Here is a 27,891-nt window from a genome sequence, read left to right on the forward strand (position 1 = left end):
AATGCTCCAAATAGTAATTAAACATCTAAAATGATCTTTATTTGTATGTTTTTTGAGAGGAGTACCTTCTCTCTAGCTTTTTGCGCTGCCGTTGACTGATATATGAAGTGTGATTCCACCAGAGCGAGATACAAATACATACACATACTGTAGGCCTATACATAGAATTACAGTATTTAAGTAGGCTATTCTTGCAAACATAATCTGTTATGTCTTACGTGAGCGTTTGGGGTACTGTTGGGGAAAACGGATATTAGATCCGTGCAGTACAGTAGGACTTACTATACTTCTGTCTCATGTTAATCTAACAATAAAAAAGAGAGAATTAATAATAGAGGTTTTAATAAGCAGGTTTTTTGGGGGGGGGGGGGGGGGGTTGTAATGAACACGCTATAAGTGATTTTTACATTTGATTATTTGATTTTCTTACTTGAATGCCTTTTGTTTAGGTGTAAAATGAAAAAAGTAATGAACTATTTGTTTCTTTCTTATATTTGTTCTACTGTTGTTGTTTTTTTGCACCTGTTCTTATTCTTAATAACGAAGATAAAAATAAAAATAGCTATATTTTGATTATTATTATAGTAATTATTATTAAGAGAAGAAGTGGAGGAAACAATTAAATGTTGCTAGGTGATTTTGCTCTGGAACCTTCAGAAAACTTGTTTTTCTCAGAACTGACTTCAAAACGTCACTTTTTAATTTTTTTTGTCCGATTCCAACAAATCATGCATCAATTTGAAGGATTTCAATGTAGAATGTAAAAATAAAAATAACTAATTTTTGAAAATTTGCTCATTGTGACTTATTTTGCCAGCAGAGGTCACAAATAAATTTTCATCATTAGGGAGTGATGTTTGCCTATATTTTCATGTTTATATTATCTTTACATAAAAACAAATAATTATTTTACTTGCAGTGTTACATACACATAGGCTATCTGGCCACCCAATTAAAAATACCTATATGTTTGATAAGGATTTATAAGTGTAAAGATTTAATGTGAAAATAATCCATGAGCAAATAACAGCAGTAATTTTATTAAAAAAATCAGCACCCTGTTTGTTTATTTATTTAATTATTATGACTGAAGCATTAATCAAATTTAGTTTTAAGTCCAATCCTAAACAAGGTTATGACCACAAATAAAAGAGGCATAGCAAATTTACAAAGAGAGAGAGAGAGAGAGAGAGAGAGAGAGAGAGAGAGAGAGAGAGGTAACCATGAATGGAAGTAGGCATTCAGGAATGAAATAAGCAACATTTCAGAACAATGCAGACCGGGGGCCCTGGACATCTTTACTTAGACTGAATATAGTTCAGCGCAAAGTAATGTTGGAAAGAGAGGGGAAAAATGCCTTAGAAAAGTGCCAAATAAATGAATAAGAAAAGATATCAGGTAAACGTATATCTGTTGTTATTGTGGTCTCTGCTGTTGTATTTTCTAAAATGGTGGTACCGGAGGTGGTGCTTGCTGTTGTCGTATCCATTGTTGCGGGCTCCATTGTGGTGCTTTCTGGAGTCATGGTTGTTTCTGTTGTTAAACAATAGTGAAATATTTGCCAAACTTTGTTTAGCACTTTTAATACATAAAAGCAGCTCTTAGTGTTTAACAAGACATAAAAAAACTCCAAACATCAAAAAAAACGTACCACATTGACACTGCAACTTCACACAGAAATTAAAACTAATAAAACTAATATCAGCATGCTAAATTAATATTTTAAAAAGACTTGTCTTGACGTTTCTTTAAAAATACGAAAGAGCGAAGCCATTCTAATTTAAATTGGTTGACAGTTCCAAATTTTGAGGGTATAAAAGGAGCACCACAGAGTCACTTAGGATTTAATGTATAGTTTACCAAAAGACCAGCACTAGAAGATTTGAAACTATGATTTGGAACACTCTAACATATAAATTAGTGCTGTCAATCGATTAATCGCATCCAAAATAAAAGTTTTTATTTACATAATATATCTGTGTCTAGTTTGTATATTTATTATGTATATATGAATACACACACATACAGTATATATTTTGAAAATGTTTACATGTATTTACATGTAAATATTTAAATTCATATAATATATATATATATATATATATATATATATATATATATATATATATATATATATATATATATTAATATATAAAGGTAACATACTGTATTTTTCTTAAATATATACATGCATAGGTGTGTATTTATATATACATAATAAATATACACAGTAAACACTTGTACTATGTAAACAAGAACTTTTATTTTGGATGCAATTAATCGTGATTAATCGTTTGACAGCACTAGTAAACTCAGTTCTTTGCAACCACTGGAAACTAGAGTAATTGTATTAAATGGTCTCTCTTTCTTAATTTTATTAGTACTTTGACTGCTTCATTTTGTATCAATTGTAGCTTAGATATAAGACAGGGAACATAGCATTAAAGTAATCACAACAAGTAAAAATAAAAAAATAAAGCGTTTGTCGCTTGATTAATGTGAGATTTAAAACTCAATTCATAGTTCATAATTACACCTAGGTTCTTTACTTCTATCTTCTATCTTCAGCGTGTCATATCATCAACTGGTAAATTCAAATCTGCATTTGCTGAGCCAGAGACAGACGCGTTTTTACAGCACTGCACATTATAACCAATCACACACGATGCTGTTGAGCTTATGACTGCAATGACCAATCAGAGGTGTTCAGATGAGTCATCGCTAAAATGCGGTGTTTTCTTCACTCCTTCGCTGACTGAATACCTCTTTCTGGCGAATTCTCTCTTTAGAAACAACAAAGTGCAGATGTGTGTATGAATCTGTAAGATATTAATTTCACAGTGTAAACAGCTTCAGTGATTTTAATGGGAGTTTTTGAGAGTGCTTGAACTCTAGACTGTCAGGGAAAATGTTCTTTGATAATGTAAATGTTCTTTGCTCTCTTTCTGTACATGGAAAGTGTTATCATAATTATGATAAGTAGCCTAACTTGCAATGTTTTTATTCACATTAACTTTCAATGTTAAATTCACATTAAATATAAAGTCAATCATATTAAAAATATTTTATGGCATGAAACCCATATATGTTACTTAATTAAACAGACAGGTTTTTATCCATAGATGATAGACTACATTATTTGGCTACTTTGACCATAGATCAACTAACAGGGTGAGAATCGAGATATTTCATGATATAGTTAATGTGTTTGGGAATGTTTCGAATAAAATAAAAAATACTCCCCCCCACCTCCACTCATGCCCCCTCAAAAATAATGAGTGCATGACGCTCCAGAACAGCATATTGAACTTAATATTTCATTGATACATAGTCACCTATTTTAATAAATTATTAACTTTCTCCCAATATACGTCTTGAACCCATTTAGAATATTACTGGAGAGACCAATTTTTAGTCTGCTAAGCAAAATTAAATAATCAAGTTTCAAATGATGCATTTAGGTCTAAGAGGAATAAGACATTGCTCATATTGGTATTTTTAACGCAAACTATTTACTACCTTAAATTACTTTAGCTAATTAAAAGATAATATATTAGATATTAAAAATGATATGTTAGAAATTGGTTTGAGAATATTAGAGAAAACAATGCAGTTTTGTTTTTTCCCCATAAGCATCAGCTTCATTTAGAGCATTGAAGAAACTTCCAGCCATTTAAACATCATACTGTACATTAGGTGTTGGGTCAAGTTAGGAATATCACTCAGAAACAGTTTGCAAACGATTATTTTTATTATCTCTCAATGAACACATCCATTTTTATGCTGTAGATATATTCTTGATTGTTCTATATAAATTGTATCAGTATTACATACAGAAGAATGATTTAATTAACCAAAAATGTTCACACCTTGTTACAGAAAGTTAATTAAAAAAATTGTAAGATTAATGAATTAAAATAACAAACAGTTGAAAAAAAGCACTCTGGAATTGTTACCATTTTCATTAGTACATTTTTTAAATAAAATAATTTTCTTTTAGAGTGCACTGTTTTGTTTTGTTTTATTTAAACTTCCTAAATGCTATTCATTAGAATCCCGTGATAACCCGAGAGGAGTGTTTATTCTTTATTTGATATGGACCTTATTTTAAGTTTTTTTTCCGGAGCCACTATGTATAGAATTAATTTTAAGAAGACATTAAAACTATTAACGACTTATGTTAATTTCTGTTGTTCCTTCAGTTGTGGTGCTTTCTGATGTTGACATCTCTGTTGTTGTACTTTCTGGAGTTGTGTTACTGGTGGTTGTGCTTCCTGTTACTCTAGTGCTTTCCGTTGTTTTTACTTCAGTTGTTGTGCTTTCTGTTGGTGTAGTGTCTGCTGTTGTGGTGCTTTCTGCTGTTTTGGTACCGGTGGTGGTGCTGTCTGTTGTACCTCCTTTTGTGGTGCTGTCTGATGTTGCCGTCTCCGCTGTTGTACTTTCTGAAGTTGCAGTACTAGTGGTGGTGCTTTCTGTTGTTGTAGTTTCAGTTGTAGTGCTTTCTGTTGTACTCTCTGTTGCTGATGTGTCTGCTGTTGTACTTTCTGCAGTTGTGGTACCTGTGGTGGTGCTTTCCATTGTTGTGGTGTCAGTTGTTGTGCTTTCTGGTGTTGTGGTGGTTCTTTCTATTGTTGTGGTCTCAGTTGTTGTGCTTTCTGCTGTTGTGGTACCTGTGGTGGTGCTTTCTATTGTAGTAGTCTAAGATGCTGTGCTTTCTGGTGTTGTGGTACCTGTGGTAGTGCTTTCTGTTGTTGTGGTGTCAGTTGTTGTGCTCTCTGATGTTGTAGTACCTGTTGTGGTACCTGTGGAAGTGCTTTCTATTGTTGTGGTCTCAGTTGTTGTGCTTTCTGGTGTTGTGGTTCCTGTGGTGGTGCTTTCTGTTGTTGTGGTGTCAGTTGTTGTGCTTTCTGGTGTTGTGGTACCTGTGGTGGTGCTTTCTATTGTTGTGGTCTCAGTTGTTGTGCTTTCTGGTGTTGTGGTACCTGTGGTGGTGCTTTCTTTTGTTGTGGTCTCAGTAGTTGTGCTTTCTGGTGTTGTGGTACCTGCAGTGGTGCTTTCTATTGCTGTGGTCTAAGCTGGTCTGCTTTCTGGTGTTGTAGTAGCTGTTGTGTTACCTGTGGTGGTGCTTTCTATTGTTGTGGTCTCAGTTGTTGTGCTTTCTGGTGTTGTGGTACCTGTGGTGGTGCTTTCTATTGTAGTGGTCTCAGTTGTTGTGCTTTCTGGTGTTGTGGTACCTGTGGTGGTGCTATCTTTTGTTGTGGTCTCAGTTGTTGTGCTTTCTGGTGTTGTGGTACCTGTGGTGGAGCTTTCTGTTGTTGTGGTACCTATGGTGGTACTTTCTGTTGTTGTGGTCTCAGTTGTTGTGCTTTCTGCTGTTGTGGTACCTGTGGTGGTGCTTTCTATTGTTGTGGTCTCAGTTGTTGTGCTTTCTGGTGTTGTGGTACCTGTGGTGGTGATTTCTATTGTTGTGGTCTCAGTTGTTGTGCTTTCTGGTGTTGTGGTACCTGTGGTGGTGATTTCTATTGTTGTGGTCTCAGTTGTTGTGCTTTCTGGTGTTGTGGTACCTGTGGTGGTGCTATCTTTTGTTGTGGTCTCAGTTGTTGTGCTTTCTGGTGTTGTGGTACCTGTGGTGGTGCTTTCTGTTGTTGTGGTCTCAGTTGTTGTGCTTTCTGGTGTTGTAGTGCCTGTGGTGGTGCTTTCTGTTGTTGTGGTCTCAGTTGTTGTGCTTTCTGGTGTTGTGGTACCTGTGGTGGTGCTTTCCGTTGTTGTGGTCTCAGTTGTTGTGCTTTCTGGTGTTGTGGTACCTGTGGTGGTGCTTTCCGTTGTTGTGGTCTCAGTCGTTGTGCTTTCTGGTGTTGTGGTACCTGTGGTGGTGCTTTCTGTTGTTGTGGTGTCAGTCGTTGTGCTTTCTGGTGTTGTGGTACCTGTGGTGGTGCTTTCTATTGTTGTGGTCTCAGTCGTTGTGCTTTCTGGTGTTGTGGTACCTGTGGTGGTGCTATCTTTTGTTGTGGTCTCAGTTGTTGTGCTTTCTGGTGTTGTGGTGCCTGTGGTGGTGCTATCTTTTGTTGTGGTCTCAGTTGTTGTGCTTTCTGGTATTGTGGTACCCGTTGTTGTACTTTCTGTTGTTGTGGTACCTGTGGTGGTGCTTTCTATTGTTGTGGTCTCAGTTGTTGTGCTTTCTGGTGTTGTGGTACCTGTGGTGGTGCTTTCTATTGTTGTGGTCTCAGTTGTTGTGCTTTCTGGTGTTGTGGTACCTGTGGTGGTGATTTCTATTGTTGTGGTCTCAGTTGTTGTGCTTTCTGGTGTTGTGGTACTATCTTTTGTTGTGGTCTCAGTTGTTGTGCTTTCTGGTGTTGTGGTACCTGTGGTGGTGCTTTCTGTTGTTGTGGTCTCAGTTGTTGTGCTTTCTGGTGTTGTGGTACCTGTGGTGGTGCTTTCTGTTGTTGTGGTCTCAGTTGTTGTGCTTTCTGGTGTTGTGGTACCTGTGGTGGTGCTTTCTGTTGTTGTGGTCTCAGTTGTTGTGCTTTCTGGTGTTGTGGTACCTGTGGTGGTGCTTTCTGTTGTTGTGGTCTCAGTCGTTGTGCTTTCTGGTGTTGTGGTACCTGTGGTGGTGCTTTCTGTTGTAGTGGTGTCAGTTGTTGTGCTTTCTGTTGTAGTGGTGTCAGTTGTTGTGCTTTCTGGTGTTGTTGTACCTGTGGTGGTGCTTTCTATTGTTGTGGTCTCAGTTGTTGTGCTTTCTGGTGTTGTGGTACCTGTGGTGGTGCTATCTTTTGTTGTGGTCTCAGTTGTTGTGCTTTCTGGTGTTGTGGTGCCTGTGGTGGTGCTATCTTTTGTTGTGGTCTCAGTTGTTGTGCTTTCTGGTATAGTGGTACCCGTTGTTGTACTTTCTGTTGTTGTGGTACCTGTGGTGGTGCTTTCTATTGTTGTGGTCTCAGTTGTTGTGCTTTCTGGTGTTGTGGTACCTGTGGTGGTGCTTTCTATTGTAGTGGTCTCAGTTGTTGTGCTTTCTGGTGTTGTGGTACCTGTGGTTGTACTTTCTGTTGTTGTGGTGCCTGTGGTGGTGCTTTCTGTTGTTGTGGTCTCAGTTGATGTGCTTTCTGGTCTTGTTGTACCCGTGGTGGTGCTTTCTGTTGTTGTGGTCTCAGTTGTTGTGCTTTCTGGTGTTGTGGGTCCTGTGGTGGTGCTTTCTGTTGTTGTGGTCTCAGTTGTTGTGCTTTCTGGTGTTGTGGTACCTGTGGTGGTGCTTTCTATTGTTGTGGTCTCAGTTGTTGTGCTTTCTGGTGTTGTGGTACCTGTGGTGGTGCTTTCTGTTGTTGTGGTCTCAGTTGTTGTGCTTTCTGGTGTTGTAGTACCTGTTGTGGTCCCTGTGGTGGTGCTTTCTATTGTAGTGGTCTCAGTTGTTGTGATTTCTGGTGTTGTTGTGCCTATGGTGGTGCTTTCTGTTGTTGTGGTACCTATGGTGGTGCTTTCTGTTGTTGTGGTCTCAGTTGTTGTGCTTTCTGGTGTTGTGGTACCTGTGGTGGTGCTTTCTATTGTTGTGGTGTCAGTTGTTGTGCTTTCTGGTGTTGTGGTACCTGTGGTTGTGCTTTCTGTTGTTGTGGTCTCAGTTGTTGTGCTTTCTGGTGTTGTGGTACCCGTTGTTGTACTTTCTGTTGTTGTGGTACCTGTGGTGGTGCTTTCTATTGTTGTGGTCCCAGTTGTTGTGCTTTCTGGTGTTGTGGTACCTGTGGTTGTACTTTCTGTTATTGTGGTACCTGTGGTGGTGCTTTCTGTTGTTGTGGTCTCAGTTGTTGTGCTTTCTGGTGTTGTGGGTCCTGTGGTGGTGCTTTCTGTTGTTGTGGTCTCAGTTGTTGTGCTTTCTGGTGTTGTGGTACCTGTGGTGGTGCTTTCTATTGTTGTGCTTTCTGGTGTTGTGGTACCTGTGGTGGTGCTTTCTGTTGTTGTGGTCTCAGTTGTTGTGCTTTCTGGTGTTGTAGTACCTGTCGTGGTCCCTGTGGTGGTGCTTTCTATCGTTGTGATCTCAGTTGTTGTGATTTCTGGTGTTGTTGTGCCTGTGGTGGTGCTTTCTGTTTTTGTGGTATCTATGGTGGTGCTTTCTGTTGTTGTGGTCTCAGTTGTCGTGCTTTCTGATGTTGTGGTACCTATGGTGGTGCTTTCTGTTGTTGTGCTGTCAGACGTTGTGCTTTCTGGTGTTGTGGTACCTGTGGTGGTGCTTTCTATTGTTGTGGTCTCAGTTGTTGTGCTTTCTGGCGTTGTGGTACCTGTGGTGGTGCTTTCTGTTGTTGTGGTCTCAGTTGTTGTGCTTTCTGGTGTTGTAGTACCTGTTGTGGTCCCTGTGGTGGTGCTTTCTATCGTTGTGATCTCAGTTGTTGTGATTTCTGGTGTTGTTGTGCCTGTGGTGGTGCTTTCTGTTGTTGTGGTACCTATGGTGGTGCTTTCTGTTGTTGTGGTCTCAGTTGTTGTGCTTTCTGGTGTTGTGGTACCTATGGTGGTGCTTTCTGTTGTTGTGCTGTCAGTCGTTGTGCTTTCTGGTGTTGTGGTACCTGTGGTGGGGCTTTCTGTTGTTGTGGTGTCAGTCTTTGTGCTTTCTGGTGTTGTGGTACCTGTGGTGGTGCTTTCTGTTGTTGTGGTCTCAGTCGTTGTGCTTTCTGGTGTTGTGGTACCTGTGGTGGTGCTTTCTGTTGTTGTGGTCTCAGTTGTTGTGCTTTCTGGTGTTGCAGTACCTGTGGTGGTGCTTTCTATTGTTGTGGTCTCAGTTGTTGTACTTTCTGGTGTTGTAGTACCTGTTGTGGTACCTGTGGTAGTGCTTTCTATTGTTGTGGTCTCGGTTGTTGTGCTTTCTGGTGTTGTTGTACCTGTGGTGGTGCTTTCTGTTGTTGTGGTCTCAGTTGTTGTGCTTTCTGGTGTTGTGGTACCCGTTGTTGTACTTTCTGTTGTTGTGGTACCTGTGGTGGTGCTTTCTATTGTTGTGGTCTCAGTTGTTGTGCTTTCTGGTGTTGTGGTACCTGTGGTGGTGCTTTCTATTGTTGTGGTCTCAGTTGTTGTGCTTTCTGGTGTTGTGGTACCTGTGGTTGTACTTTCTGTTGTTGTGGTCTCAGTTGTAGTGCTTTCTGGTGTTGTGGTACCTGTGGTGGTGCTTTCTATTGTTGTGGTCTCAGTCGTTGTGCTTTCTGGTGTTGTGGTACCTGTGGTGGTGCTTTCTATTGTTGTGGGCTCAGTCGTTGTGCTTTCTGGTGTTGTGGTACCTGTGGTGGTACTTTCTGTTGTTGTGGTCTCAGTTGTTGTGCTTTCTGGTGTTGTGGTACCTATGGTGGTGCTTTCTGTTGTTGGGCTGTCAGTCGTTGTGCTTTCTGATGTTGTGGTACCTGTGGTGGTGCTTTCTGTTGTTGGGCTGTCAGTCGTTGTGCTTTCTGATGTTGTGGTACCTGTGGTGGTGCTTTCTGTTGTTGTGGTCTCAGTTGTTGTGCTTTCTGGTGTTGTAGTACCTGTTGTGGTCCCTGTGGTGGTGCTTTCTATCGTTGTGATCTCAGTTGTTGTGATTTCTGGTGTTGTTGTGCCTGTGGTGGTGCTTTCTGTTGTTGTGGTACCTATGGTGGTGCTTTCTGTTGTTGTGGTCTCAGTTGTTTTGCTTTCTGGTGTTGTGGTACCTATGGTGGTGCTTTCTGTTGTTGTGCTGTCAGTCGTTGTGCTTTCTGGTGTTGTGGTACCTGTGGTGGTGCTTTCTGTTGTTGTGGTGTCAGTCGTTGTGCTTTCTGGTGTTGTGGTACCTGTTGTGGTGCTTTCTATTGTTGTGGTCTCAGTTGTTGTGCTTTCTGGTGTTGTGGTACCTGTGGTGGTGCTATCTTTTGTTGTGGTCTCAGTTGTTGTGCTTTCTGGTGTTGTGGTACCTGTGGTGGTGCTTTCTGTTGTTGTGGTCTCAGTCGTTGTGCTTTCTGGTGTTGTGGTACCTGTGGTGGTGCTTTCTGTTGTTGTGGTCTCAGTTGTTGTGCTTTCTGGTGTTGTAGTACCTGTGGTGGTGCTTTCTATTGTTGTGGTCTCAGTTGTTGTACTTTCTGGTGTTGTAGTGCCTGTTGTGGTACCTGTGGTAGTGCTTTCTATTGTTGTGGTCTCGGTTGTTGTGCTTTCTGGTGTTGTTGTACCTGTGGTGGTGCTTTCTGTTGTTGTGGTCTCAGTTGTTGTGCTTTCTGGTGTTGTGGTACCTGTGGTGGTGCTATCTTTTGTTGTGGTCTCAGTTGTTGTGCCTTCTGGTGTTGTGGTACCCGTTGTTGTACTTTCTGTTGTTGTGGTACCTGTGGTGGTGCTTTCTATTGTTGTGGTCTCAGTTGTTGTGCTTTCTGGTGTTGTGGTACCTGTGGTGGTGCTTTCTATTGTTGTGGTCTCAGTTGTTGTGCTTTCTGGTGTTGTGGTACCTGTGGTTGTACTTTCTGTTGTTGTGGTACCTGTGGTGGTGCTTTCTGTTGTTGTGGTCTCAGTTGATGTGCTTTCTGGTCTTGTTGTTCCTGTGGTGGTGCTTTCTGTTGTTGTGGTCTCAGTTGTTGTGCTTTCTGGTGTTGTGGGTCCTGTGGTGGTGCTTTCTGTTGTTGTGGTCTCAGTTGTAGTGCTTTCTGGTGTTGTGGTACCTGTGGTGGTGCTTTCTATTGTTGTGGTCTCAGTCGTTGTGCTTTCTGGTGTTGTGGTACCTGTGGTGGTGCTTTCTATTGTTGTGGTCTCAGTCGTTGTGCTTTCTGGTGTTGTGGTACCTGTGGTGGTGCTTTCTATTGTTGTGGTCTCAGTCGTTGTGCTTTCTGGTGTTGTGGTACCTGTGGTGGTGCTTTCTGTTGTTGTGGTCTCAGTTGTTGTGCTTTCTGGTGTTGTGGTACCTATGGTGGTGCTTTCTGTTGTTGGGCTGTCAGTCGTTGTGCTTTCTGGTGTTGTGATACCTGTGATGGTGCTTTCTGTTGTTGTGGTCTCAGTTGTTGTGCTTTCTGGTGTTGTAGTACCTGTTGTGGTCCCTGTGGTGGTGCTTTCTATCGTTGTGATCTCAGTTGTTGTGATTTCTGGTGTTGTTGTGCCTGTGGTGGTGCTTTCTGTTGTTGTGGTACCTATGGTGGTGCTTTCTGTTGTTGTGGTGTCAGTTGTTGTGCTTTCTGGTGTTGTGGTACCTGTGGTGGTGCTTTCTGTTGTTGTGGTACCTGTGGTGGTGCTTTCTATTGTTGTGGTCTCAGTTGTTGTGCTTTCTGGTGTTGTGGTACCTGTGGTGGTGCTTTCTGTTGTTGTGGTGTCAGTTGTTGTGCTTTCTGGTGTTGTGGTACCTGTGGTGGTGCTTTCTGTTGTTGTGGTACCTGTGGTGGTGCTTTCTATTGTTGTGGTCTCAGTTGTTGTGCTTTCTGGTGTTGTGGGTCCTGTGGTGGTGCTTTCTGTTGTTGTGGTCTCAGTTGTTGTGCTTTCTGGTGTTGTGGTACCTGTGGTGGTGCTTTCTATTGTTGTGGTCTCAGTTGTTGTGCTTTCTGGTGTTGTGGTACCTGTGGTGGTGTTTTCTATTGCTGTGGTCTCAGTTGTTGTGCTTTCTGTTGTTGTGGTCTCAGTTGTTGTGCTTTCTGGTGTTGTAGTACCTGTTGTGGTCCCTGTGGTGGTGCTTTCTATCGTTGTGATCTCAGTTGTTGTGATTTCTGGTGCTGTTGTGCCTGTGGTGGTGCTTTCTGTTGTTGTGGTACCTATGGTGGTGCTTTCTGTTGTTGTGGTCTCAGTTGTTGTGCTTTCTGGTGTTGTAGTACCTGTGGTGGTGCTTTCTATTGTTGTGGTCTCAGTTGTTGTACTTTCTGGTGTTGTAGTACCTGTTGTGGTACCTGTGGTAGTGCTTTCTATTGTTGTGGTCTCGGTTGTTGTGCTTTCTGGTGTTGTTGTACCTGTGGTGGTGCTTTCTGTTGTTGTGGTCTCAGTTGTTGTGCTTTCTGGTGTTGTGGTTCCTGTGGTGGTGCTTTCTGGAGTCGTGTTGCTTTCTGTCATTAAATAATAGTAAAACATTTACCAAACTTTGTTTAGCACTTTTAATACATAAAATTCTGCTCATAGTGCTTAACAAGAAATAAAAAAACTCCAAACAAAAATAAAAAACACATTGACACTGCAACTTCACACTGTAGTTAAAACTGATATCTGCATGCTAAATCAGTATTTTGGTAACACTATATTTCAATAGTCCACTTTAGACATTCTACTAACAGTAAGTAACTTTGTAACTACATGTCGACTAGAAGTAATTAGAGTATTAGTAGGCTGTCTGCTTAATACCTTCTAACACTTTATTTTGAAGGGTCCACAACATACAACAAACTGACTATGACAAATTTTACATGCATATGGCAACTTATTCTACTAACCCTAAACCTAAGCTAACAGTCTACTCTGAGAGTTAATAGACATGTAGTTGTAAATTAATGACAATTAGTTACAAAGTTACTTAGTAGAATGTCTAAAGTGGACTATCAAATTAAAGTGTAACCAAAATTTAAAAGAATTGTCTTGACTTTTGTTTTTTAATGAAAGAGTGAAGCCTTTCTAATTTAAAATGGTTGACAGTTCCACATTTTTGGGGGTTAGTGGCTAAAAGGAGCACCACCGAGTCACTTAGGATGGATTGTATAGTTTGCCAAAAGACCAGCACTAGAAGATTTGAAACTTTGATTTGGGACACATTAAAATAAAAATAAATTATTTGCTGAACTCGCAACCAATGTAATTGTTTTAAAACAATTAATATGGTCTCTCCTTCTTAATTTCATTAGTATTTTGCTGATTTATTTTATTTTTTTAATCAATTGTAGCTTAGGTTTAAGACAATGTAGATATAGCATTTAAGTAATCAAGATTAGCAAAAATAATAAATAAAGTGTTTGTTGCTTGATTAATGTGAGATTTCAACTAAAATCATTGTCCATAATTGCACCAAGGTTCTTCTATCTTCTATCTTTTAGGAACAGCATATAATACTTAATATTTCATTGATTCATAGTCACCTATTTTAATAAATTATTACCTTTCCCCCAATATACGTCTTGAACCAATTTAGAATCTTACTGCAGAGACCAATTTCTAGTCTGTTAAGCAAAATTAAATAATCAAGTGTTAAATTATGCATTTAGGTCTAAGAGGATTAAGACTGATGCATTACTAATATTGGTATTTTATAGCTAATTATTTACTACCTTAAATTACTTTAGCTTTAAAAAAAAAAAAAAAAAAAAAAAAAAAAAAAAAAAATATATATATATATATATATATATATATATATATATATATATATATATATATATATATATATATATATATATATATATATATATATGTTAGAAATTGGTCTGAGAATGTTACAGAGAGGACAATGCTGTTCACCCCCACCCCCCTGTACATTTTAAAGCATTAGAGAAATTTTCTGACATTTAAACAATATACTTTAGGTGTAGGGTCAAGTTAAGAATATCACTGGGAAACAATTTGCAAAAGATTCTTTTTATTAGCTCTCAATGAACACTTCCATTTTTATGTTGTAGATATATATTCTTGATCTTCTATACATATTTTATCAGTATTATATACAGAAGACTTAATTTATTATTATTATTATTATTATTATTAAATAACAAACTCTTCACACATTGTTTTAAAATGATGATTTAACAGATTGTAAGATTAATTATTTAAAATAAAAGATAATTGAAAAAGCACTCTGGGATTGTTAGCATTAACATTAGTACATTTTTGAAATAAAAATAATTGTCTTTCAGAGTGCACTGTTTTTTATTTAAAGTACCTCTATGTTATTCATTAGAATCTCACAATGACCTGACCGGAGAGTTTATTCTTCCACTATATTTTAGTAGATATGGATCTTATTTTAAGTTTCTCTGGAGCCACTATGTGTAGAATTAATTTTAAGAAGACATTAAAACTAGTAATTTCTCTAAGTTGTAGGGCTTTCTGCTGTTTTGGTACCGGTGGTGGTGCTTTCTGTTGTTGTGCTTTCTGGTGTTGTTCCTCCTGTTGTGGTGCTTTCTGATGTTGCCGTCTCCGCTGTTGTACTTTCTGAAGTTGCAGTACTAGTGGTGGTGCTTTCTGTTGTTGTAGTTTCAGTTGTAGTGCGTTCTGTTGTACTTTCTGTTGCTGATGTGTCTGCTGTTGTACTTTCTGCAGTTGTGGTACCTGTGCTGGTGCTTTCTATTGTTGTGGTCTCAGTTGTTGGGATTTCTGGTGTTGTGGTACCTGTGGTAGTGCTTTCTGTTGTTGTGGTGTCAGTTGTTGTGGTACCTGTGGTGGTGCTTTCTATTGTTGTGGTTTCAGTTGTAGTGCTTTCTGTTGTTGTGGTACCTGTGGTGGTGCTTTCTGTTGTTGTGGCCTCAGTTGTTGGGGTACCTGTGGTGGTGCTTTCTATTGTAGTGGTTTCAGTTGTTGTGCTTTCTGGTGTTGTGGTACCTGTGGTGGTGCTTTCTGTTGTTGTGGTGTCAGTTGTTATGCTTTCTGGTGTTGTGGTACCTGTGGTGGTGCTTTCTATTGTAGTGGTCTCAGTTGTTGTGCTTTCTGGTGTTGTGGTACCTGTTGTTGTGCTTTCTGCTGTTGTGGTACCTGTGGTGGAGCTTTCTGTTGTTGTGGTGTCAGTTGTTGTGCTTTCTGGTGTTGTGGTACCTGTGGTAGAGCTTTCTGTTGTTGTGCTGTCAGTCATTGTGCTTTCTGCTGTTGTGGTACCTGTGGTGGTGCTTTCTATTGTTGTGGTCTCAGTTGTTGTGCTTTCTGGTGTTGTAGTACCTGTTGTGGTACCTATGGTGGTGCTTTCTGTTGTTGTGGTGTCAGTTGTTGTGCTTTCTGGTGTTGTAGTACCTGTGGTGGTGCTTTCTATTGTTGTGGTCTCAGTTGTTGTACTTTCTGGTGTTGTAGTGCCTGTTGTGGTACCTGTGGTAGTGCTTTCTATTGTTGTGGTCTCGGTTGTTGTGCTTTCTGGTGTTGTTGTACCTGTGGTGGTGCTTTCTGTTGTTGTGGTCTCAGTTGTTGTGCTTTCTGGTGTTGTGGTACCTGTGGTGGTGCTATCTTTTGTTGTGGTCTCAGTTGTTGTGCCTTCTGGTGTTGTGGTACCCGTTGTTGTACTTTCTGTTGTTGTGGTACCTGTGGTGGTGCTTTCTATTGTTGTGGTCTCAGTTGTTGTGCTTTCTGGTGTTGTGGTACCTGTGGTGGTGCTTTCTATTATTGTGGTCTCAGTTGTTGTGCTTTCTGGTGTTGTGGTACCTGTGGTTGTACTTTCTGTTGTTGTGGTACCTGTGGTTGTACTTTCTGCTGTTGTGGTACCTGTGGTAGTGCTTTCTATTGTTGTGGTCTCGGTTGTTGTGCTTTCTGGTGTTGTTGTACCTGTGGTGGTGCTTTCTGTTGTTGTGGTCTCAGTTGTTGTGCTTTCTGGTGTTGTGGTACCTGTGGTGGTGCTATCTTTTGTTGTGGTCTCAGTTGTTGTGCTCTCTGGTGTTGTGGTACCCGTTGTTGTACTTTCTGTTGTTGTGGTACCTGTGGTGGTGCTTTCTATTGTTGTGGTCTCAGTTGTTGTGCTTTCTGGTGTTGTGGTACCTGTGGTGGTGCTTTCTATTATTGTGGTCTCAGTTGTTGTGCTTTCTGGTGTTGTGGTACCTGTGGTTGTACTTTCTGTTGTTGTGGTACCTGTGGTGGTGCTTTCTGTTGTTGTGGTCTCAGTTGATGTGCTTTCTGGTCTTGTTGTTCCTGTGGTGGTGCTTTCTGTTGTTGTGGTCTCAGTTGTTGTGCTTTCTGGTGTTGTGGGTCCTGTGGTGGTGCTTTCTATTGTTGTGGTCTCAGTTGTTGTGCTTTCTGGTGTTGTGGTACCTGTGGTGGTGCTTTCTGTTGTTGTGGTGTCAGTTGTTGTGCTTTCTGGTGTTGTGGTACCTGTGGTGGTGCTTTCTGTTGTTGTGGTACCTGTGGTGGTGCTTTCTATTGTAGTGGTCTCAGTTGTTGTGCTTTCTGGTGTTGTGGTACCTGTGGTTGTACTTTCTGTTGTTGTGGTACCTGTGGTGGTGCTTTCTGTTGTTGTGGTCTCAGTTGATAAGCTTTCTGGGCCTGTTGTACCTGTGGTGGTGCTTTCTGTTGTTGTGGTACCTGTGGTGGTGCTTTCTATTGTTGTGGTCTCAGTTGTTGTGCTTTCTGGTGTTGTGGTACCTGTGGTGGTGCTTTCTGTTGTTGTGGTGTCAGTTGTTGTGCTTTCTGGTGTTGTGGTACCTGTGGTGGTGCTTTCTGTTGTTGTGGTACCTGTGGTGGTGCTTTCTATTGTAGTGGTCTCAGTTGTTGTGCTTTCTGGTGTTGTGGTACCTGTGGTTGTACTTTCTGTTGTTGTGGTACCTGTGGTGGTGCTTTCTGTTGTTGTGGTCTCAGTTGATGTGCTTTCTGGGCCTGTTGTACCTGTGGTGGTGCTTTCTGTTGTTGTGGTCTCAGTTGTTGTGCTTTCTGGTGTTGTGGGTCCTGTGGTGGTGCTTTCTGTTGTTGTGGTCTCAGTTGTTGTGCTTTCTGGTGTTGTGGTACCTGTGGTGGTGCTTTCTATTGTTGTGGTCTCAGTTGTTGTGCTTTCTGGTGTTGTGGTACCTGTGGTGGTGTTTTCTATTGTTGTGGTCTCAGTTGTTGTGCTTTCTGTTGTTGTGGTCTCAGTTGTTGTGCTTTCTGGTGTTGTAGTACCTGTTGTGGTCCCTGTGGTGGTGCTTTCTATCGTTGTGATCTCAGTTGTTGTGATTTCTGGTGTTGTTGTGCCTGTGGTGGGGCTTTCTGTTGTTGTGGTACCTATGGTGGTGCTTTCTGTTGTTGTGGTCTCAGTTGTTGTGCTTTCTGGTGTTGTAGTACCTGTGGTGGTGCTTTCTATTGTTGTGGTCTCAGTTGTTGTACTTTCTGGTGTTGTAGTACCTGTTGTGGTACCTGTGGTAGTGCTTTCTATTGTTGTGGTCTCGGTTGTTGTGCTTTCTGGTGTTGTTGTACCTGTGGTGGTGCTTTCTGTTGTTGTGGTCTCAGTTGTTGTGCTTTCTGGTGTTGTGGTTCCTGTGGTGGTGCTTTCTGGAGTCGTGTTGCTTTCTGTCATTAAATAATAGTAAAACATTTACCAAACTTTGTTTAGCACTTTTAATACATAAAATTCTGCTCATAGTGCTTAACAAGAAATAAAAAAACTCCAAACAAAAATAAAAAACACATTGACACTGCAACTTCACACTGTAGTTAAAACTGATATCTGCATGCTAAATCAGTATTTTGGTAACACTATATTTCAATAGTCCACTTTAGACATTCTACTAACAGTAAGTAACTTTGTAACTACATGTCGACTAGAAGTAATTAGAGTATTAGTAGGCTGTCTGCTTAATACCTTCTAACACTTTATTTTGAAGGGTCCACAACATACAACAAACTGACTATGACAAATTTTACATGCATATGGCAACTTATTCTACTAACCCTAAACCTAAGCTAACAGTCTACTCTGAGAGTTAATAGACATGTAGTTGTAAATTAATGACAATTAGTTACAAAGTTACTTAGTAGAATGTCTAAAGTGGACTATCAAATTAAAGTGTAACCAAAATTTAAAAGAATTGTCTTGACTTTTGTTTTTTAATGAAAGAGTGAAGCCTTTCTAATTTAAAATGGTTGACAGTTCCACATTTTTGGGGGTTAGTGGCTAAAAGGAGCACCACCGAGTCACTTAGGATGGATTGTATAGTTTGCCAAAAGACCAGCACTAGAAGATTTGAAACTTTGATTTGGGACACATTAAAATAAAAATAAATTATTTGCTGAACTCGCAACCAATGTAATTGTTTTAAAACAATTAATATGGTCTCTTCTTCTTAATTTCATTAGTATTTTGCTGATTTATTTTATTTTTTTAATCAATTGTAGCTTAGGTTTAAGACAATGTAGATATAGCATTTAAGTAATCAAGATTAGCAAAAATAATAAATAAAGTGTTTGTTGCTTGATTAATGTGAGATTTCAACTAAAATCATTGTCCATAATTGCACCAAGGTTCTTCTATCTTCTATCTTTCAGGAACAGCATATAATACTTAATATTTCATTGATTCATAGTCACCTATTTTAATAAGTTATTACCTTTCCCCCAATATACGTCTTGAACCAATTTAGAATCTTACTGCAGAGACCAATTTCTAGTCTGTTAAGCAAAATTAAATAATCAAGTGTTAAATTATGCATTTAGGTCTAAGAGGATTAAGACTGATGCATTACTAATATTGGTATTTTATAGCTAATTATTTACTACCTTAAATTACTTTAGCTTTAAAAAAAAAAAAAAAAAATATATATATATATATATATATATATATATATATGTTAGAAATTGGTCTGAGAATGTTACAGAGAGGACAATGCTGTTCACCCCCATCCCCCTGTACATTTTAAAGCATTAGAGAAATTTTCTGACATTTAAACAATATACTTTAGGTGTAGGGTCAAGTGAAGGATATCACTGGGAAACAATTTGCAAAAGATTCTTTTTATTAGCTCTCAATGAACACTTCCATTTTTATGTTGTAGATATATATTCTTGATCTTCTATACATATTTTATCAGTATTATATACAGAAGACTTAATTTATTATTATTATTATTAAATAACAAACTCTTCACACATTGTTTTAAAATGATGATTTAACAGATTGTAAGATTAATTATTTAAAATAAAAGATAATTGAAAAAGCACTCTGGGATTGTTAGCATTAACATTAGTACATTTTTGAAATAAAAATAATTGTCTTTCAGAGTGCACTGTTTTTTATTTAAAGTACCTCTATGTTATTCATTAGAATCTCACAATGACCTGACCGGAGAGTTTATTCTTCCACTATATTTTAGTAGATATGGATCTTATTTTAAGTTTCTCTGGAGCCACTATGTGTAGAATTAATTTTAAGAAGACATTAAAACTAGTAATTTCTCTAAGTTGTAGTGCTTTCTGCTGTTTTGGTACCGGTGGTGGTGCTTTCTGTTGTTGTGCTTTCTGGTGTTGTTCCTCCTGTTGTGGTGCTTTCTGATGTTGCCGTCTCCGCTGTTGTACTTTCTGAAGTTGCAGTACTAGTGGTGGTGCTTTCTGTTGTTGTAGTTTCAGTTATAGTGCGTTCTGTTGTACTTTCTGTTGCTGATGTGTCTGCTGTTGTACTTTCTGCAGTTGTGGTACCTGTGCTGGTGCTTTCTATTGTTGTGGTCTCAGTTGTTGTGATTTCTGGTGTTGTGGTACCTGTGGTAGTGCTTTCTGTTGTTGTGGTGTCAGTTGTTGTGGTACCTGTGGTGGTGCTTTCTATTGTTGTGGTTTCAGTTGTAGTGCTTTCTGTTGTTGTGGTACCTGTGGTGGTGCTTTCTGTTGTTGTGGTCTCAGTTGTTGGGGTACCTGTGGTGGTGCTTTCTATTGTAGTGGTTTCAGTTGTTGTGCTTTCTGGTGTTGTGGTACCTGTGGTGGTGCTTTCTGTTGTTGTGGTGTCAGTTGTTATGCTTTCTGGTGTTGTGGTACCTGTGGTGGTGCTTTCTATTGTAGTGGTCTCAGTTGTTGTGCTTTCTGGTGTTGTGGTACCTGTTGTTGTGCTTTCTGCTGTTGTGGTACCTGTGGTGGAGCTTTCTGTTGTTGTGGTGTCAGTTGTTGTGCTTTCTGGTGTTGTGGTACCTGTGGTGGAGCTTTCTGTTGTTGTGCTGTCAGTCGTTGTGCTTTCTGCTGTTGTGGTACCTGTGGTGGTGCTTTCTATTGTTGTGGTCTCAGTTGTTGTGCTTTCTGGTGTTGTAGTACCTGTTGTGGTACCTATGGTGGTGCTTTCTGTTGTTGTGGTGTCAGTTGTTGTGCTTTCTGGTGTTGTGGTACCTGTGGTGGTGCTTTCTGTTGTTGTGGTCTCAGTTGTTGTGATTTCTGGTGTTGTGGTACCTGTGGTAGTGCTTTCTGTTGTTGTGGTGTCAGTTGTTGTGGTACCTGTGGTGGAGCTTTCTGTTGTTGTGCTGTCAGTCGTTGTGCTTTCTGGTGTTGTGGTACCTCTGGTGGTGCTTTCTATTGTTGTGGTCTCAGTTGTTGTGCTTTCTGTTGTTGTGGTACCTGTGGAGGTGCTTTCTGTCGTTGTGGTCTCAGTTGTTGTGCTTTCTGGTGTTGTTGTATCTGTGGTGGTGCTTTCTATTGTTGTGGTCTCAGTTGTTGTGCTTTCTGGTGTTGTGGTACCTGTGGTGGTGCTTTCTATTGTAGTGGTCTCAGTTGTTGTGCTTTCTGGTGTTGTGGTACCTGTGGTGGTGCTTTCTGTTGTTGTGGTACCTATGGTGGTACTTTCTGTTGTTGTGGTACCTGTGGAGGTGCTTTCTGTCGTTGTGGTCTCAGTTGTTGTGCTTTCTGGTGTTGTTGTATCTGTGGTGGTGCTTTCTATTGTTGTGGTCTCAGTTGTTCTGCTTTCTGGTGTTGTGGTACCTGTGGTGGTGCTTTCTATTGTAGTGGTCTCAGTTGTTGTGCTTTCTGGTGTTGTGGTACCTGTGGTGGTGCTTTCTGTTGTTGTGCTTTCTGGTGTTGTGGTACCTGTGGTGGTGCTTTCTATTGTTGTTGTATCGGTTGTTGGGCTTTCTGGTGTTGTTGTACCTGTGGTGGTGCTTTCTGTTGTTGTGGTACCTGTGGTGGTGCTTTCTATTGTAGTGGTCTCAGTTGTTGTGCTTTCTGGTGTTGTGGGACCTGTGGTGGTGCTTTCTGTTGTTGTGGTCTCAGTTGTTGTGCTTTCTGCTGTTGTGGTACCTGTGGTGGAGCTTTCTATTGTTGTTGTGTCAGTTGTTGTGCTTTCTGGTGTTGTAGTACCTGTTGTGGTACCTATGGTGGTGCTTTCTGTTGTTGTGGTGTCAGTTGTTGTGCTTTCTGGTGTTGTGGTACCTGTGGTGGTGCTTTCTGTTGTTGTGGTCTCAGTTGTTGTGATTTCTGGTGTTGTGGTACCTGTGGTAGTGCTTTCTGTTGTTGTGGTGTCAGTTGTTGTTGTACCTGTGGTGGTGCTTTCTGTTGTTGTGGTACCTGTGGTGGTGCTTTCTATTGTAGTGGTCTCAGTTGTTGTGCTTTCTGGTGTTGTGGGACCTGTGGTGGTGCTTTCTGTTGTTGTGGTCTCAGTTGTTGTGATTTCTGGTGTTGTGGTACCTGTGGTAGTGCTTTCTGTTGTTGTGGTGTCAGTTGTTGTGGTACCTGTGGTGGAGCTTTCTGTTGTTGTGCTGTCAGTCGTTGTGCTTTCTGGTGTTGTGGTACCTGTGGTGGTGCTTTCTAGTGTTGTGGTCTCAGTTGTTGTGCTTTCTGTTGTTGTGGTACCTGTGGAGGTGCTTTCTGTCGTTGTGGTCTCAGTTGTTGTGCTTTCTGGTGTTGTTGTATCTGTGGTGGTGCTTTCTATTGTTGTGGTCTCAGTTGTTGTGCTTTCTGGTGTTGTGGTACCTGTGGTGGTGCTTTCTGTTGTTGTGGTACCTGTGGTGGAGCTTTCTATTGTTGTGGTGTCAGTTGTTGTGCTTTCTGGTGTTGTGGTACCTGTGGTGGAGCTTTCTGTTGTTGTTGTCTCAGTTGTTGTGCTTTCTGGTGTTGTGGTACCTGTGGTGGTGCTTTCTGTTGTTGTGGTGTCAGTTGTTGTGCTTTCTGGTGTTGTGGTACCTGTGGTGGTGCTTTCTGTTGTTGTGGTACCTGTGGTGGTGCTTTCTGCTGTTGTGGTCTCAGTTGTTGTGCTCTCTGGTGTTGTGGGTCCTGTGGTGGTGCTTTCTATTGTTGCTGTATTGGTTGTTGTGCTTTCTGGTGTTGTTGTACCTGTGGTGGTGCTTTCTGTTGTTGTGGTACCTGTGGTGGTGCTTTCTGTTGTTGTGGTGTCAGTTGTTGTGCTTTCTGGTGTTGTGGTACCTGTGGTGGTGCTTTCTGTTGTTGTGGTCTCAGTTGTTGTGATTTCTGGTGTTGTGGTACCTGTGGTAGTGCTTTCTGTTGTTGTGGTGTCAGTTGTTGTGGTACCTGTGGTGGAGCTTTCTGTTGTTGTGCTGTCAGTCGTTGTGCTTTCTGGTGTTGTGGTACCTCTGGTGGTGCTTTCTATTGTTGTGGTCTCAGTTGTTGTGCTTTCTGTTGTTGTGGTACCTGTGGAGGTGCTTTCTGTCGTTGTGGTCTCAGTTGTTGTGCTTTCTGGTGTTGTTGTATCTGTGGTGGTGCTTTCTATTGTTGTGGTCTCAGTTGTTGTGCTTTCTGGTGTTGTGGTACCTGTGGTGGTGCTTTCTATTGTAGTGGTCTCAGTTGTTGTGCTTTCTGGTGTTGTGGTACCTGTGGTGGTGCTTTCTGTTGTTGTGGTACCTATGGTGGTACTTTCTGTTGTTGTGGTACCTGTGGAGGTGCTTTCTGTCGTTGTGGTCTCAGTTGTTGTGCTTTCTGGTGTTGTTGTATCTGTGGTGGTGCTTTCTATTGTTGTGGTCTCAGTTGTTGTGCTTTCTGGTGTTGTGGTACCTGTGGTGGTGCTTTCTATTGTAGTGGTCTCAGTTGTTGTGCTTTCTGGTGTTGTGGTACCTGTGGTGGTGCTTTCTGTTGTTGTGCTTTCTGGTGTTGTGGTACCTGTGGTGGTGCTTTCTATTGTTGTTGTATCGGTTGTTGGGCTTTCTGGTGTTGTTGTACCTGTGGTGGTGCTTTCTGTTGTTGTGGTACCTGTGGTGGTGCTTTCTATTGTAGTGGTCTCAGTTGTTGTGCTTTCTGGTGTTGTGGGACCTGTGGTGGTGCTTTCTGTTGTTGTGGTCTCAGTTGTTGTGCTTTCTGCTGTTGTGGTACCTGTGGTGGAGCTTTCTATTGTTGTTGTGTCAGTTGTTGTGCTTTCTGGTGTTGTAGTACCTGTTGTGGTACCTATGGTGGTGCTTTCTGTTGTTGTGGTGTCAGTTGTTGTGCTTTCTGGTGTTGTGGTACCTGTGGTGGTGCTTTCTGTTGTTGTGGTCTCAGTTGTTGTGATTTCTGGTGTTGTGGTACCTGTGGTAGTGCTTTCTGTTGTTGTGGTGTCAGTTGTTGTTGTACCTGTGGTGGTGCTTTCTGTTGTTGTGGTACCTGTGGTGGTGCTTTCTATTGTAGTGGTCTCAGTTGTTGTGCTTTCTTGTGTTGTGGGACCTGTGGTGGTGCTTTCTGTTGTTGTGGTCTCAGTTGTTGTGCTTTCTTGTGTTGTGGGACCTGTGGTAGTGCTTTCTGTTGTTGTGGTGTCAGTTGTTGTGGTACCTGTGGTGGAGCTTTCTGTTGTTGTGCTGTCAGTCGTTGTGCTTTCTGGTGTTGTGGTACCTGTGGTGGTGCTTTCTAGTGTTGTGGTCTCAGTTGTTGTGCTTTCTGTTGTTGTGGTACCTGTGGAGGTGCTTTCTGTCGTTGTGGTCTCAGTTGTTGTGCTTTCTGGTGTTGTTGTATCTGTGGTGGTGCTTTCTATTGTTGTGGTCTCAGTTGTTGTGCTTTCTGGTGTTGTGGTACCTGTGGTGGTGCTTTCTATTGTAGTGGTCTCAGTTGTTGTGCTTTCTGGTGTTGTGGTACCTGTGGTGGTGCTTTCTGTTGTTGTGGTACCTATGGTGATACTTTCTATTGTTGTGGTCTCAGTTGTTGTGCTTTCTGCTGTTGTGGTACCTGTGGTGGAGCTTTCTATTGTTGTGGTGTCAGTTGTTGTGCTTTCTGGTGTTGTGGTACCTGTGGTGGAGCTTTCTGTTGTTGTTGTCTCAGTTGTTGTGCTTTCTGGTGTTGTGGTACCTGTGGTGGTGCTTTCTGTTGTTGTGGTGTCAGTTGTTGTGCTTTCTGGTGTTGTGGTACCTGTGGTGGTGCTTTCTGTTGTTGTGGTACCTGTGGTGGTGCTTTCTGTTGTTGTGGTCTCAGTTGTTGTGCTCTCTGGTGTTGTGGGTCCTGTGGTGGTGCTTTCTATTGTTGCTGTATTGGTTGTTGTGCTTTCTGGTGTTGTTGTACCTGTGGTGGTGCTTTCTGTTGTTGTGGTACCTGTGGTGGTGCTTTCTGTTGTTGTGGTCTCAGTTGTTGTGCTCTCTGGTGTTGTGGGTCCTGTGGTGGTGCTTTCTGTTGTTGTGGTCTCAGTTGTTGTGCTTTCTGGTGTTGTAGTACCTGTGGTGGTGCTTTCTATTGTTGTGGTCTCAGTTGTTGTGCTTTCTGGTGTTGTAGTACCTGTTGTAGTACCTGTGGTGGTGCTTTCTATAGTTGTGATCTCAGGTGTTGTGATTTCTTGTGTTGTAGTACCTGTGGTGGTGCTTTCTATTGTTGTGGTCTCAGTTGTTGTACTTTCTGGTGTTGTAGTACCTGTTGTGGTACCTGTGGTAGTGCTTTCTATTGTTGTGGTCTCGGTTGTTGTGCTTTCTGGTGTTGTTGTACCTGTGGTGGTGCTTTCTGTTGTTGTGGTCTCAGTTGTTGTGCTTTCTGGTGTTGTGGTTCCTGTGGTGGTGCTTTCTGGAGTCGTGTTGCTTTCTGTCATTAAATAATAGTAAAACATTTACCAAACTTTGTTTAGCACTTTTAATACATAAAATTCTGCTCATAGTGCTTAACAAGAAATAAAAAAACTCCAAACAAAAATAAAAAACACATTGACACTGCAACTTCACACTGTAGTTAAAACTGATATCTGCATGCTAAATCAGTATTTTGGTAACACTATATTTCAATAGTCCACTTTAGACATTCTACTAACAGTAAGTAACTTTGTAACTACATGTCGACTAGAAGTAATTAGAGTATTAGTAGGCTGTCTGCTTAATACCTTCTAACACTTTATTTTGAAGGGTCCACAACATACAACAAACTGACTATGACAAATTTTACAAGCATATGGCAACTTATTCTACTAACCCTAAACCTAAGCTAACAGTCTACTCTGAGAGTTAATAGACATGTAGTTGTAAATTAATGACAATTAGTTACAAAGTTACTTAGTAGAATGTCTAAAGTGGACTATCAAATTAAAGTGTAACCAAAATTTAAAAGAATTGTCTTGACTTTTGTTTTTTAATGAAAGAGTGAAGCCTTTCTAATTTAAAATGGTTGACAGTTCCAAATTTTTGGGGGTTAGTGGCTAAAAGGAGCACCACCGAGTCACTTAGGATGGATTGTATAGTTTGCCAAAAGACCAGCACTAGAAGATTTGAAACTTTGATTTGGGACACATTAAAATAAAAATAAATTATTTGCTGAACTCGCAACCAATGTAATTGTTTTAAAACAATTAATATGGTCTCTCCTTCTTAATTTCATTAGTATTTTGCTGATTTATTTTATTTTTTTAATCAATTGTAGCTTAGGTTTAAGACAATGTAGATATAGCATTTAAGTAATCAAGATTAGCAAAAATAATAAATAAAGTGTTTGTTACTTGATTAATGTGAGATTTCAACTAAAATCATTGTCCATAATTGCACCAAGGTTCTTCTATATTCTATCTTTCAGGAACAGCATTTAATACTTAATATTTCATTGATTCATAGTCACCTATTTTAATAAGTTATTACCTTTCCCCCAATATACGTCTTGAACCAATTTAGAATCTTACTGCAGAGACCGATTTCTAGTCTGTTAAGCAAAATTAAATAATCAAGTGTTAAATTATGCATTTAGGTCTAAGAGGATTAAGACTGATGCATTACTAATATTGGTATTGTATAGCTAATTATTTACTACCTTAAATTACTTTAGCTTTAAAAAAAATATATATATATATATTTATATATGTAGATATATATGTTAGAAATTGGTCTGAGAATGTTAGGGTCAAGTTAAGAATATCACTGGGAAACAATTTGCAAAAGATTCTTTTTATTAGCTCTCAATGAACACTTCCATATTTATGTTGTAGATATATATTCTTGATCTTCTATACACATTTTATCAGTATTATATACAGAAGACTTAATTTATTATTATTATTATTAAATAACAAACTCTTCACACATTGTTTTAAAATGATGATTTAACAGATTGTAAGATTAATTATTTAAAATAAAAGATAATTGAAAAAGCACTCTGGGATTGTTAGCATTAACATTAGTACATTTTTGAAATAAAAATAATTGTCTTTCAGAGTGCACTGTTTTTTATTTAAAGTACCTCTATGTTATTCATTAGAATCTCACAATGACCTGACCGGAGAGTTTATTCTTCCACTATATTTTAGTAGATATGGATCTTATTTTAAGTTTCTCTGGAGCCACTATGTGTAGAATTAATTTTAAGAAGACATTAAAACTAGTAATTTCTCTAAGTTGTAGTGCTTTCTGCTGTTTTGGTACCGGTGGTGGTGCTTTCTGTTGTTGTTCCTCCTGTTGTGGTGCTTTCTGATGTTGCCGTCTCCGCTGTTGTACTTTCTGAAGTTGCAGTACTAGTGGTGGTGCTTTCTGTTGTTGTAGTTTCAGTTGTAGTGCGTTCTGTTGTACTTTCTGTTGCTGATGTGTCTGCTGTTGTACTTTCTGCAGTTGTGGTACCTGTGCTGGTGCTTTCTATTGTTGTGGTTTCAGTTGTAGTGCTTTCTGTTGTTGTGGTACCTGTGGTGGTGCTTTCTGTTGTTGTGGTCTCAGTTGTTGGGGTACCTGTGGTGGTGCTTTCTATTGTAGTGGTCTCAGTTGTTGTGCTTTCTGGTGTTGTGGTACCTGTGGTGGTGGTTTCTGTTGTTGTGGTGTCAGTTGTTATGCTTTCTGGTGTTGTGGTACCTGTGGTGGTGCTTTCTACTGTAGTGGTCTCAGTTGTTGTGCTTTCTGGTGTTGTGGTACCTCTTGTTGTGCTTTCTGCTGTTGTGGTACCTGTGGTGGAGCTTTCTGTTGTTGTGGTGTCAGTTGTTGTGCTTTCTGGTGTTGTGGTACCTGTGGTGGAGCTTTCTGTTGTTGTGCTGTCAGTCGTTGTGCTTTCTGTTGTACTTTCTGTTGCTGATGTGTCTGCTGTTGTACTTTCTGCAGTTGTGGTACCTGTGCTGGTGCTTTCTATTGTTGTGGTCTCAGTTGTTGTGATTTCTGGTGTTGTGGTACCTGTGGTAGTGCTTTCTGTTGTTGTGGTGTCAGTTGTTGTGGTACCTGTGGTGGTGCTTTCTATTGTTGTGGTCTCAGTTGTTGTGCTTTCTGGTGTTGTAGTACCTGTTGTGGTACCTATGGTGGTGCTTTCTGTTGTTGTGGTGTCAGTTGTTGTGCTTTCTGGTGTTGTGGTACCTGTGGTGGTGCTTTCTGTTGTTGTGGTCTCAGTTGTTGTGATTTCTGGTGTTGTGGTACCTGTGGTAGTGCTTTCTGTTGTTGTGGTGTCAGTTGTTGTGGTACCTGTGGTGGAGCTTTCTGTTGTTGTGCTGTCAGTCGTTGTGCTTTCTGGTGTTGTGGTACCTCTGGTGGTGCTTTCTATTGTTGTGGTCTCAGTTGTTGTGCTTTCTGTTGTTGTGGTACCTGTGGAGGTGCTTTCTGTCGTTGTGGTCTCAGTTGTTGTGCTTTCTGGTGTTGTGGTACCTGTGGTGGTGCTTTCTATTGTAGTGGTCTCAGTTGTTATGCTTTCTGGTGTTGTGGTACCTGTGGTGGTGCTTTCTGTTGTTGTGGTACCTATGGTGGTACTTTCTGTTGTTGTGGTCTCAGTTGTTGTGCTTTCTGGTGTTGTGGTACCTGTGGTGGTGCTTTCTATTGTTGTTGTATCGGTTGTTGGGCTTTCTGGTGTTGTTGTACCTGTGGTGGTGCTTTCTGGTGTTGTGGTACCTTTGGTGGTGCTTTCTATTGTAGTGGTCTCAGTTGTTGTGCTTTCTGGTGTTGTGGTACCTGTGGTGGTGCTTTCTGTTGTTGTGGTACCTATGGTGGTACTTTCTGTTGTTGTGGTCTCAGTTGTTGTGCTTTCTGGTGTTGTGGTACCTGTGGTGGTGCTTTCTATTGTTGTTGTATCGGTTGTTGGGCT

General features: G+C 40.5%; 1 protein-coding gene across 1 annotated transcript in view; it reads right to left on the minus strand.

Moving 5' to 3' along the window:
• Positions 1 to 4,698: 4,698 nt before the first annotated feature.
• LOC306852743 (uncharacterized protein) overlaps positions 4,699 to 27,891 on the minus strand; it is a gene marked incomplete at its 3' end in the record, with an annotated part of 57,523 nt that continues 34,330 nt past the window's right edge. The window contains exons 11-14 of the mRNA XM_079389808.1: positions 26,268 to 26,834; positions 23,557 to 24,453; positions 5,115 to 6,377; positions 4,699 to 5,042 (exon numbers count right to left, since the gene is read on the minus strand). Of these exons, the coding sequence (XP_079245934.1) occupies positions 4,699 to 5,042; positions 5,115 to 6,377; positions 23,557 to 24,453; positions 26,268 to 26,834 (3,071 nt within the window). The remainder of the gene's footprint in view (positions 5,043 to 5,114; positions 6,378 to 23,556; positions 24,454 to 26,267; positions 26,835 to 27,891) is intronic.

The sequence above is a fragment of the Barbus barbus genome (genome assembly GCF_936440315.1).
Source record: "Barbus barbus genome assembly, chromosome: 32".
Classification (NCBI taxonomy): Eukaryota; Metazoa; Chordata; class Actinopteri; order Cypriniformes; family Cyprinidae; genus Barbus; species Barbus barbus.